The sequence below is a fragment of the Actinia tenebrosa genome, unplaced genomic scaffold (genome assembly GCF_029948245.1).
Source record: "Actinia tenebrosa isolate PJP-AT-01 unplaced genomic scaffold, QUT_ActTen_1.0 PGA_scaffold13__45_contigs__length_12533684, whole genome shotgun sequence".
NCBI lineage: Eukaryota > Metazoa > Cnidaria > Anthozoa > Actiniaria > Actiniidae > Actinia > Actinia tenebrosa.
Window position 1 is genome coordinate 10,680,593 of NW_028292573.1, and position 13,511 is coordinate 10,694,103.

The window sequence follows — 13,511 nt, forward strand, 5'->3', positions numbered from 1 at the left end:
AAACCATACCCTGTTTGGCGGCATATACCTGTGTAGCAAAATATAAGGGACTACCCCCCCCTGGTGCACATGCCAACCTTAAATTCTTTCAGGTTCTCTTTATTTCAAACGTTTTTTCCAAGTAAACATGTTCTACTTTCAAAGAAGATGTAACTTACCAAGTGTAGCCTCAATAGTGTAGCATTCCTCTTCTACGCTGGCACCTGGTCCTTTCAGCCATCTCATGGCGCTCATTGCATCACCCCTTCTGTTGTGCCCTATTGACCAGCGTGGTGTTTCTGGCATAAAAAACATGAATAAAGCCAGGAAAGCCGGAGGAAAAGCTCCAATCAGTGCTAACCATCTCCACTTAACTAACATCCCCATGCAATATGCAAAGACGAGACCGAAGGTTACAGCAAGTTGATTGACACTGCCTAACATTCCACGTAGTTTAGCACTCGACATTTCAGCAATGTAGACCTAAAGGACGCAAAATAAAATATTAAAATAAATCAAAACCATTATTATTTATGAGAATAAATTTCCCAATGCATATAAAATATGGTTAAATTTAGATTACCCATTTATCATCGCCAAATAAGATAGAAGTTAGCAACCAAAATAAAAAATTATAAAAAAATGTTTATCAATCAGAGTCAACAATCTCTTAGCTACTGTCTTTTACTTACTTATTTGAGATTTTGACTGCAGGCTGGTGCTGCACAATAAGACTCAGTGTCCCCTTCGAAGTACATTGCACCAATTTCCAACCCTATAAAATCCCCATACCAACCACAATCAACCCCTTAAGAAATCATTAGTAAAGCCAAAAACTAAGGGTGGTCACTGCCAGGGTTTTCTTACGTCCCTCCTTTACAGGTTGAGGTAGTGTGGAGAGACGGGACTGCCATTTTACATGGTCATCCGAGCCACGTGAAGGTTTTACCATTTTGTAGTTGTTATTACAAAGGCAGCACCTTCTCCTCAGTTATTTTAAGACCCTGAGTGTTGGTCCAGCAGGGACTTGGACCACAACCTCCCGCATAAAAGTCTGATGCTCAACAACTGAGCAGTACATTATTACATATTATGTAAATATCTGCATAGGCTTTGAGAATAATGTCTTATTCCTATACTTCCCTTTTGGTACCTTTTTTGTCTGTTTTATCATATTTGGTAGCTTTTTTTATTGTGCTAGTTTTCATCATTGACTTAAGGATTTTTAACATTTGACTATGAAAAGAGATTTTGAAGAGAATTGTGGTACAGTAGTTTAGGTGTGAAGTCATTAGAGTTAGGATTTATTATAAATTAGCATTTTTACACAAGTGAATATAATAAATAAGGTGCGCTCATTGATCAAAATTTACTTTTTATGCAGTGATATTCACCTACAGGTGAATATAGTGCACGCACGTGCAGGATCATTTGTTGATTTGTGTCGCTTGCAGAGATAAGCTAGAAATTGAAGGGGAAAACCCTCTCTCTCCATTATTTATTAAAATCACTTGTGATAGCAACACTAAAACAATAATAATAATATTATTATTACCCAGATTTGAACAACTTACTGGCACTGTCATGGAAACCATTCCAACACCAATGCCAGTGATCAGTCTACCAAAGTACAACATCCAATGGTTGAATGCAAAAGAGATAAGCAGCCAACCAAGTTCAAAGGGAATAACACTGAACATAATGGTTCCTTTTCTGCCCAGGGCCTCTATTGTCCAGCCTCCCAGAGGACTTCCTAAAGCAGCCCCTAGAGCTATCAGGGCCTAATAAAAAGAAAATGCATAAATATTCATCTTTTTATAATTGGAAATAATAACAGTCTATTTTGTTTAAGGGACTGTTCACTATTTGTTGGAGAGGGAATGGGTGAGAAAAAAAATTCATATAATGCAATACGTTTTCTTCGTGTTATTTTAGGATGAATTTCAATAGCTTTTGCCACACTTCATGCAAAAAGCATCTTAAAAAAATATAAGTTTATAAAAAGGGATTATATTATTGGCTCCAGTTAGAGAACACCCGTTAAAATACTACATGCGAATATAATAATAAAAAATAAAATTAAGTAATCTTAAAAGGAATAAAAACTCAACTTCAAAGTTAGGTTTAATTTAATTCATTAATTTTCGAAATCATAACTTTTGAGGATTACAAGTCTTAGTAAATTATAGAGCTTCGTTGACAAAATATACAATTGACAAGGCAAACTTGGACAGGACTTACCCCGAACCATGAACCTTGATTATTATCTAGTTTAACTTGTTTTTCTTCGTTTTGTAAATCCAACAGAGCCGAAGATGAATAACCAAGGCAGTAACCAAAGCTGAGGGGGCCAAGAGCAGCAACGAAGGTCGCCAGAACCATACGACTAACCCTTTCGTTGTCACTTTGCGTCATTCTCCTCCCAGTTTGAATCAAAGGAGTATCTCTACTTAATCCTTCTATTCCACTACCGTAGCTAGAAGAAGCAGCAGCGACATCAGCGTCGATCATGCCAAGATCGGAGGACAACTAAAGATTTTGCAATTATTTCGTAAACCAAAGATCGAGCACAAGCATGTGACACGAGATTCGATTTTACGCGTCCAGGCCTTAGGAATGTTTGACGTCATGTCCAGAATATACACCACAGGCAGCCCAAGCATAAATACAGTTACTTGATCGCCATTTGGGTTATAAATCTCAGTTTTGTCAAATTCAAATGTGATTTCAAATGCATGTTGTACTGCCGGATATTCAATCCGAGCCCGGCAATCTGCTCCACAAAGTACTATTGTGTCGTTCGTATTTCGTGCTGAGGAAAGACCAGCCTGTGTTCAGCCGGGAAATTGAGAAATTACATTTTAAAAATGCAGGGAAACTGATCCGGGGGTTGGGGGTAAATTTTGGGGTGCCTGTGACCCCCTTTCCAATTGGCAGTTTATTTCACCATAACAGCCGAAACAGATATATGTATACCCCGGTGTATAAGGCCTACTAGCCTGGTAACACAAATATCCTTCCAGTTATAAGCCCCCCTGGTTATAAGCCCAATAGTCTAGTAACACAAATATCCTTCCAGTTATAAGCCCCCCTGGTTATAAGCCCAATAGTCTAGTAACACAAATATCCTTCCAGTTATAAGCCCCCTGGTTATAAGCCCAATAGTCTAGTAACACAAATATCCTTCCAGTTATAAGCCCCCTGGTTATAAGCCCAATAGTCTAGTAACACAAATATCATTCCAGCTATAAGACCCCTGGTTATAAGCCCACTTGTCTGCTAACGCAAATATCCTTTTAAAAAGATCTTCTTTATCCCTTCCGGGTATAAAACCACATGAATATATGAACCCACGGTGTTACTTTGGTCATTTTGATGATATTGAAAGTTTATCAGTCCAAGAAAGATTGGCAGCTAGTATTATCGAGAATAGTATATCACTATAACACGATTCTTTTGCCTGTTCTAACAGATGGAATATCACTTCGTGTCTCGATAGTGAGCGTTTAATATCAATCACGCCACAACCAATCAGATTTAAGCTTTGTTATCTTGGTTGCTTTGTAATCTTGAGGTCCTTATCGACTCAAACCCAAAAATAAAAAGGCATGTCAGTCCTCAAGTACTCGCTCAAGCCAGGTTTTCACTACGACGCAAGCACAAGTGTAACGATCAAAATTTTTTGATACTTTTCCCTTCCAGCTGATCTGAGAAAGAAACGATAGCCAATCAAAATCCAAAAAATTTGCAAAACTGAGGTGTCATTTTTCCTTTTGGAAACACGGATTTTCAGGACACCAAATGGAAAAAATGACGTTGCTGATAAGCACTTGATAACAATGACACAATAATTAATGAGTTTTGTAATCTTTATGCAAAGGCTGGCATGTTTTTATTTTTCGCTGATCAATTTTCGCAGGCTTCATAACACCTCAGTTTTGCAGTGACGTCATTTCTACGTCACTACGTCACGATTTTTTTGCTTGCGTTTGTGCTGTGCTCGCTAATAGAACAAGGCTTCAGCGAAAACACACCATTCAATGAATTCTGCAAAATGGTTTAAAGTGATCAGTGGTTTAAAGTTTAGTACGTTCCTAGTAGTTACTTAATGGGCTCCCTGTGTCCCAGCTAGTACTTCTTATTCATACCTTTTTATACAGACATAATAGATAGAAAGTTGAATGAATAGAGTGCAAACAATATAACCGTGAAACTTAAGTAATACTAAATAGCACAATTTCATGCAAATTCCATTGTTTTCTATTGTTTAATTAGCACTATTTTCGGTACTAATTAGTAATTAGTGCTTCACGGATTAATTGTTTGCACTCTAAAAGAAAGAAAATATAAAGGAATGTAATAACGGGATAAAGCACTAAATGACTGTATGGGACTATTCAGCAGCTAGCTAGAGCCAAGAGAGAATAAATATATCTATGCTCTCTTGTTAGAGCTGAAAACTAATAAAACTTTTAAAGTGTATATCAAGGAATTTTTTTTCTTTCAAAATCACTTATATGTGAATAGTGTAGTAGTATGGTTGCAGTATTTTTGTATGTAAAATTTTCTTTCAGGAGATATAAACATTTGAAATATCAATATGCAAATGAGATGACGTAAATTCAAGACTAATTTATTATACAAAAATGCTGTTATGGAAAGTACTGTGTGTTTTTTTCATTTGCAAATTATCCTTATGACTGAAATATATGGCTTTGTACACTTTTGGGTTATTTCACTTCAGAACACTTGTCGTAAATTACACTGTAAAATGTAACCCATTCTTGAATTTACGTCATCGCATTTGCATATTGTATTTCAAATGTTTATGTCTCTGAAAATAGAAGACCACATACAAAAATACTGCAACCATGCTACTACACTATTCACATATAAGTGATTTTGAAAAACAATTATTTTTCCTTGATATACACTTTAAAGCATGGAAATTTAACGGCTGCTGTGTTTTCCTCATTCACTGACGGAAGTGAGCAGACAACATATCACAAACATGTACAACTACATTCAAATTGTTGAATATCGAACAATGGAAAATCCAAGGGTACAATTCAAATAATGAAACGGGGATTTTTCTGATATTAATTACTTTATTCTGGTCAACGTCTTAAGTAGATGAGGCTGAATATATTAACTTCTGATTTTGAGCTAGGAAAAAGCATTTGAAACAAGGATTTTTTCTCCTCAATAATTTTGACCAGCCAGCGTGCGCTTACTGACCGCAAAGTACTATGGTACCACGTATTCACACATTTCTAGAAAAATCGTTGCGTGTTTGTGGTATGAGCGCAGTCAACTTCATATTCGATTTTATATAAGATATCATTTTTTGAATTACTGACATAATCATAATATAAGTCAGGGCACGGCTAACCTCGAAACAACCTCTTGGCTTATTAAAATTAGGGCATGGCTAACTCACAGACACCTGACAGATCGATACCCTGAAACAACCTCTGGGGTTGATCAAAGTCAGGACACGGCTAACTCACAGACCGAACCCTGAAACGACCGCAAATGAATGAATGAATGAATGAATGTTATCGTAGATTGATAAGTTTTGCACAAATAGGAACTGACGTTTCGGACGTTAGTCTTTCGTCGGAGTCAATAGAAAGTAAGAGTGAGAGAGATGTTTATATAGTAGAGGAGAGAGAAAACAAACCAATAAGAAAAAAAGCAAGCCATAAAACAAAGGAAAACAAAAGGATCGAAAGCAACAATAGGTGAGAAATAACTTAATTATAAGCGAAGCGACTGAATGAATGAATGAATGAACGAACGAACGAACGAACGAACGAACGAACGAACGAACGAACGAACGAACGAACGAACGAACGAATGAATGGATGAATGAGCTTTATTTAGTCACGAAATTTCATGAGTTGTGATAACTGGTTTACGTAAAAGTCGTGTATTAAAATCTAGCTATGTACATCATTATAAATAATAACAAGATAGTATATAAAATAATAATATATTAAGATTTCCATTATTGTGGTGTAGTCTATGTAAATAACAAAATCTGAGAGAGAGGAGAGAGTCAGAGAGAGAGAGAGAGAGAGAGCTAACAAACTCTACTAAGATGTGATGTGGGAAGTTAAAACTAGATCCGCAAGCGGTGAGTAGTTTGAATTGGGTTGCGACTATAAAACCTAAAGAAACCCGAAAGAGGGTTATTTTCACTACTTGTGCTGGCGGTTGTTGTCATTGAGAGGGTGCCCTTGAATATTTCAAGACCAACTTGATAATTAATAGAGGAACTTCAAAGTGATGTAAACAGAACACAAATAAAATGCATATTATATTATGTTTGTCAGATTCATTCGTTGCTGTTTTTGAAGAAAACAAAAGGCTCTCGAAAAGTCAAGCTTTTTTACAAGATTACTGAAAGAATAGGGAAAGAATAAATATAAAATTAAGGTTATAACTGAAAGAATCAGCTGCAAGGATTTTAAAAAAATTATTTTTGTCAATTCTGTCGTTTGAATAAACTTGATCATTCAATATTTGATTTTGAATTGACGAGTGCCAAGAGAATAAAAGAATAAATACTACATGAAAATTAAAGGGAAAAAAGTAAGGAAAAAAGAGTATTTTTGGATCAAGATTTAATCGAGATGAACTCGTAACTGTGCTGAAAAAATGTCTATTTTTGTCAAAAATATTTCAATATGCTTGTGCAGAAGGCTATTTCATAATGCCGCATACCTTTTTATTAGTGTTTCACATAAAAAAGTCGGAATGTGTAAAATCGTTTACACAGAAAAAACGAAGAGTTAATTCGATAAACTGTAAAGAAATATGACAAAAAAGTGACAATATGACAATGAAGTGTGAGAGATTCTAGAAAAAATTCTAACTTACATGATATTCTCTTGATTACATATACATTTTTTTGTTTTAAAATTTTAGGTATTTACTAAAATATAATGTATTAATATTAATACTGGTAAAAAGACCCGATAACTGAAATGGTAATCTTATGTTTTTGTATGCGTTCTTTAATTTTATTTATGATAAACAAAGTAACAGAGCATACGAAATGCTAAACAACTACAATTGCTGAAGAGTGCAGAACTCAAGGCAGCAAAAGCCGCCAGTTTCTCGATATTTTGAACGGTAATTTGTCAAAAATGAAACAATTTAAAGAAATATGAAAATGATTTATTTATTCCGTAAAGTTGAAGCCGGTAGACAAAATACACTTTTGATTTTCCGGAAAATTAGAAAAAATTTAGCCAAAACTTCCTGAAGAGAACTAGAATTGGGATGCTGTTTGGCTTGAAAAAGGACGAGATTTCGCTGTTTTCTTTAAATATATACAGATGGCGTAAAATTTGTAGGACTGGCTTTTGCATTTTTGAAAAAACTTGTTCGGCTTAGTGTTGTTTGTGAAGGCTATTAGCGAATGTCGGTTCAGATCACTGTGCATATTGACGAATAAAGACTGAAATCCAAAGACTATGATTAAATAATCTTGGTCATGAAATGAAAGAATTAAGCCAATTGATGGCAAGGCCAAATGACTTAGTAAATAATTCATTATACTAATCTAATCTACGTCCGATGCTTCTTGCAATTTAAATTAGTCTAAATTTGGCGGCGTCTGGGCACCGATAGATATATAGGCCTGCCGGGGTTGGCATACTAACTTGTTGTTGAGCACAGTTTAATTGGAAGAGCGAAAGTGAAGATCTGAAGCATACGAGATGACATTTCGCAGGTGCTAAGGATCACTGTTGTACTCCACCGAGTTAAGCTATATAAAGAAGAATCCGAAAGAGAAGACAGTGAAGGTTCCCAACAGAGCCAAGTTCGTCCACTCACTGATTCAGTACATCCTTCAGTACAACATGAGATTTTTTAATACCTCATCCACTTCGAATCAAAGCAACAATTTTACAAGCGAGGGATCATCGACAAGCAAGGATGGGATCGGAGTTGTGTCATTTAAATACTGTGTGATTCTGATCACTATTACCGCGACTATAGTGGGGAACACTTTGATCTATGCAGCCATAGCAAAGTTTCAAATGCTTCGAACTCCAACAAACATCATCTTAGTGAGCCTAGCAAGCACGGATCTAGCTATGGTTCTAGTGATGTCGCTACATGCTATTACAGATTTATCAGATTATTGGATATTTGGAGAACTTTGGTGTGACATTGTAGCCACTTTGGGCCTTGTTCTGGCACTCGTCTCTATCCTTCACCTCTGTGTTTTAAGTATAGATCGTTATCTTGCCATCAAGACTCCTCTACGCTACCCTTTGACTGTTACTAAGAGAAGAGTCTACATGTGTCTTGTCTTTATTTGGACCTTCCCTACGATTTTTCTCAACCTTCCTGTAGCCGATTATCACTTTCGTTCTGAGGTGTACGGTTGTGGGACTGCCTATAGAGTTTCAGAGTCATTCAAGTTTAAACCTTATATCTTTGTTGTGGTTTTTTTGTTTGTCGTTGTCCCATTTGGGATAATGCTCTACACGCATGCCTTTGTGTTTCGCATTGCTCTTACTCATGTCAAACGACTCAGCACCGTGGAAAGAAGCCTACGAACAAGAGGAGAAGAAACAGAAAGCACACAGCGACGAACACAACCAGTTATGTCCGTCAAACGAGAAATAAAGTCTGCGAAAACATTCGCATTGGTCATAGGAGTATTTCTATTCTGTTATACGCCGTTTTTTGTAACAGGAACTTATCGCAGAGTGGCAGGTCCTGAAGCTATTCACAACCTTGCTACATTTATTACAACTTGGCTGGCGTTTGCTAATTCTTTTAGCAATCCTTTGGTGTACAGTCTCAGGTATTCGCCTTTTAAGAAAGCATTTAGGAAGCTTTGTCGCTGCGAAAAAGGACGAGGACGAGGAAATGGAAAAATGAGTATATCGGGTTCTCGGAAATTATCACCAACTCAAGCAGGGCAATGTGAATCTAGAGAACCGAAAGAAAACGCTCCAAACACCTAGAAAAAGGAAAGCTGCTCGCATCTTTTCGCAGAGAAAGTATAAAATACATTTTAATATATTACGAAAATACACTCTTGTAGTTTATTGAAAGGAAGAATAACTAAGCTAAATAAATCCGATTTTCAATCAAAACTGAAACAGACTCATGTGACGAAAACTTTCATCTTGATTTTTCCACTGCGGCTTCAACAGCCGAAATAAAAATAGCTCTTTTTCCACGAGTTAGTTTCATTTACAAGGTTAATTACTTTCTCATTCAGCTCTTTGCCTTGAAGAGTCGAAAGTCAACAACACGAGCATACGACAAAAAAAAAAAAAAAAAAAGAAAGAAAAAAATGAGGAAACTGGTGAAGAAGGAAGCCATAACTTCTTCCATATTATTCACCATAGCTCTTGGTATGGACAAATTTACAATTCCATTCGTGTTGTCTTAATACGAAAGAGTTTGAAAACATTAAATTAAATAGAAGATTTTTAGAAACCAATTGAATTGTCTTATTGCAGCCGGAGAGCGTGTTATCAGCTGTCATTTTACTCAGCAGTCTCCGACATCCAATGAAATTAGATTATAGGTAATTTTTGGTGTGAATGTCAGAACGGAGACGTCGAAATTTGCATCGCTTAACCAAATTGATCATATTAATAATGAGTTACTTGGAAAAGATTCTATGAGTCATAATTGAAACTCTAAATAGCCGAGTAGACTGATGAAAAGATTAGAATGTAGGTAAACTTTTTTGGAGAAAGTTCAGAATTTAATGCTAATATTGACTGTGTGATAGGAAGAACAGCCGTTAATCCTACGAAAGATACGAAGAGGCGATGGAGTTCAATGTAGACTTGAAACAAAATCACGAAAGGAATGCTAGAACTATTCTTAACTATTCTTAAGTATGAATTACGAGGTTTTCACCACGTATAATATTAACTAGAACATAGATAATCCAGTTCGAGCTAGGGGTTTAGCTAGCCACAAGACCTTGGTCCACTCGAAAACGGTTTGCTTTTAGTTGCTAAGGAAACGGAGACGACAGGCAATGAAAAATTTGTTTGCACTGAACGTCTTAAAGTAAAATACAAATAAAGTCATGACAAATTTGACAAGATGTTCTTTCCGTTTCATTCTGTTTACATCTTCACTTCTCTTAAAATTGACTCGATTTTCTCCGCATAGGATTCGAGTCGCCACGTTTACACGAATCGTATTGACTGCGCATGCGTGAAACCTTATTAGATGTATAAGATGACGACCGTTTTGACTTGATAACACAGCACATTTATGAAAACACGTCGACTTCAAACTATCGTTTCTTGTTCACTCAAGCGAATTCAAGAAAGTCTAGATGAAATATTGTTCCTTCTTTCTTTCTTTCTTTCATTCTTTCTTTCACCTTCTTACTGATACGGCGGCAATCTTGAATTATGGGATGCCGAGGGGACAAACGTAGAAAATTTATAAATCAAAGAGTGGCGGGGTTATGTTTTCAAATAATTAAGAGTCTTGGTGTTTCACATGTTGTTCCAACTACCAGCAAATTCATTTGCTTTTTAGATATGCTTCAAATTGAAAAGTGTAAAGTTATATAAAAAGGCTATCCTCACAGCTGTGCAGTTCATATATTTTCCAATAGTTGCTTCTCGGCATCTCATAATGTCTTAATTAAAACAATAGACTCGCTCAATTCAAGACTCGCTCATTCGTTCCTTCTTATGACCTGTACTGAATAGATGATAATGCTAGCTGACAGAGAATTTTTCCGCATCCTTTTATATTCACTCCATTTGTTTTCTTTCTATATTCCTTTGAACTCTTTTTTGTTGTTGACAATTTTCTTTCTCGTGTTGCTGTTCCTTACCTTACCTTTCCTTTATTCATTCATTCATTCTTCTTCCTTTCCACTTTTCCTATTTTTCCTTTTCCTTTCCTTTCCTTTCCTTTCCTTTCCTTTCCTAAATTCATTCATTCACTCTTCTTCCTTTCCACTTTTCCTATTTTTCCTTTTATCCTTTTCCCCCCTTTCGCATTTATTTTAAAATTTGATTGAGAACAATTTTAAGCGAAACCGAAACCAACAACTACTAAAAACTCCCAATGACTAACCCTAAAGATACCGAAGGAAGAAAAGAATAGAGGAAGAGCAAAGCAAAACGAAGTCATTGGATCTTTTTCTTTATTTTAAGAAGCACTTTAGAAAAATAAACTTTCCATGTTCGGCGTTATAAGAACTCCTTGAAGGTTAAATTATATTTAGAAACTATTGAGACCAAAAAATCGGTGAGGTCAAGGTCACGAGGTACTCGATCAGCCAATCAGCGGAGACCAGAAATCTTCCTACGTGTGTTGCATTGAGGAGAGTACGAATGGAGCTTAAGTGCCACTTAACGAGATCATATAAAAACTAACTACATGAAAAGGAAGGTATCGATACTCTAATAAAGCAACTGAATTTTCTGGTACTCATCAAATTCGGTCTTTTAAAAATAATTTAAAATTAAAAAAGAACGACAAAAACGGTCCTCAAAACGTTTAGTAAAACCCTTATAAACCAAACACCACCTTGAAGACCGATCAAAACGAAGAGTTATTGAAAGATACATTGGTATTGAAACCCTTTCCAATCCGACACAACCTTGAATACCGACCATAACAATGGGCATGGATTTAAGAATTCTTTAAAAAAATGTGTATCGATAATCACTTTTTATTCAAACACAACTCTGAATACCCTTCTATACCGAGCTCGTTTAAAAGCATCTTCTCGTGTCATTCCCTTGTATATTTTATTTGTTTTCCGCTTGAGAGATGTTTTACTCTTAAAATGTACAGGGGCGGAATTTTAGGAAGGGGGTGACCATTACAAAGGTTTTACCAGGAATTTGAGGAAAAGGAGGGTGACTGTTACTAACGATATACTGAGAAATTTGAGCGAAAGGAGTTGACTAGTCACCCCTTTACCCCCCCTAATCACCCCTTTTACCATCCCCCAGTTACCCCCCTCTCTATTCACCCCTTGTCCCCTAGTCACCCCTTGTCCCCTAGTCACCCCCCTCCCTAGTCACCCTTTTTACCCCCCCCCCCCAAGTCACCTCCCTCCCTAGTCACCCCTTTTACCCCCTTCCCTAGTCACCCCTTTAACCACCCCCCCCAGTCACCCCTTTAACCACCCCCCCCCCCCGTCACCCCTTTTACCACCCCTGGATCCGACCCTGGCGTATTATGTGTATTATTCCCAAGAATGAAACAAAAAACAAAGACCACTACGTTGGCCAAATGAAAACCGATATTACTCAAAAGAAACCAAAATAACTTTTGTTGAGTTTTCCTAACATGACGTCGTAGGCAGTACAGAATTATGGATGACTCAAACAAAGAACTCTAACATAAGAGGTTTGTTTTAAAAACATCACGTAAGAGGGAAAATATTGTTTTCTTTATCCTCTCTAAAAAAATCATAATTTAAAATAGACATTTGGGGTGGGACCGGAATTGGGGGGAGAGGGGGGAGGTGTACGCCAAATATACGATGCACACACGTAATGTTATCTAGCTATCTAAAGCCACCCTTACCTTCATCTATCCACTTTGCACCTGATACCTCTTATCACAATTTAAACCAAACCAAAGCTTAACTCATTTGGACTCACGCAATTCTAGAACTTTCTTCTTGAAGTACGTGAGGTGCTTTTTCCGTCCGTTCAATATGGATTATCTTGTTAATCTTCCACATCGATAAACAATGCAACCTCATATTGTTAACCTGCTTGTGTAGTGTTGTTGCCAGCTGTCGGAAGAAACACGAAAAAGTTATCAATAAAATTGTACCTAAAACCGCAGTAAATTGACAACAAATATAAATATTGAAAATAGACAAAATATTGACATTTTTAAATTACTAAGTTTAGGGAGAAAGAAAAAAGACGACAAAGTATCAAAGTTACCGATGAAATTGTACCTAATACCGCAATAAACTGAATGTAGATAAAATAATTGAAATTCTGAAATTACTAAGTTTAGGGTTATGGAGCGCAGAAGCATTTAATTATCATAGACTTGTAATGAAAAATGCCTGAGGTAATTGTTATAAATTAGAGTTATAACGCGCGCTCTGTTTGGTTCAAATGCCAATATAAATTTTTTTTATGATATCAGGGGCGGCGGAACCGGGGGGTCCCCCACTTATTTTTTTGGGGGGGCCTGGCACCCCAACAAAATATTGGTTCAAATGAAATATAAATGCATAGATTCGATTTATTGCCATTATTAAGTTATTGTTGTGATTTTTTGCAGTGCCCCCCAGAGTTTTTGCAGTGCCCCCCACCCCAAGATTTTCATCTTCCGCCGCCCCTTATGATAGACTTTGTAATGAAACGTGCCTGAGGTTGTTATTATATTGACGCATCGTCTCCTGTAGTGATTCAAGGATCATAAAATAACGAGTTATAACGTGCGCTCGGTTGAAATGACATTTTAGATTTTTTCACAAGAGAGTATTTAAAACGCTCACTCTAATTTTTTTGCCGCGTTCGCGCTCTGAAATT

The 13,511-nt window shown here is 36.5% G+C and overlaps 2 protein-coding genes across 2 annotated transcripts in view; one reads left to right on the forward strand and one right to left on the reverse strand.

The window, feature by feature from the left end:
- LOC116292144 (solute carrier family 2, facilitated glucose transporter member 8) overlaps positions 1-13,511 on the reverse strand; it is a 42,345-nt gene that overhangs the window by 3,563 nt on the left and 25,271 nt on the right. Inside the window, exons 3-6 of the mRNA XM_089028960.1 lie at positions 12,541-12,754; positions 2,221-2,807; positions 1,554-1,760; positions 159-462 (exon numbers count right to left, since the gene is read on the reverse strand). Of these exons, the coding sequence (XP_088885086.1) occupies positions 159-462; positions 1,554-1,760; positions 2,221-2,490 (781 nt within the window). The 5' untranslated portion in view covers positions 2,491-2,807; positions 12,541-12,754. The remainder of the gene's footprint in view (positions 1-158; positions 463-1,553; positions 1,761-2,220; positions 2,808-12,540; positions 12,755-13,511) is intronic.
- On the forward strand, positions 7,676-10,076 carry LOC116292146 (dopamine receptor D5-like). Its single transcript, XM_031699405.2, has one exon. The coding sequence runs from the start codon at positions 7,854-7,856 to the stop codon at positions 8,970-8,972; it is 1,119 nt and encodes a 372-aa protein (XP_031555265.1). The 5' UTR covers positions 7,676-7,853; the 3' UTR covers positions 8,973-10,076.

Excerpts from the sequence above, each read along its gene's own strand:
- LOC116292146 (XM_031699405.2), top strand. The coding sequence starts at position 7,854 with ATGAGATTTTTTAATACCTCATCCACTTCGAATCAAAGCAACAATTTT.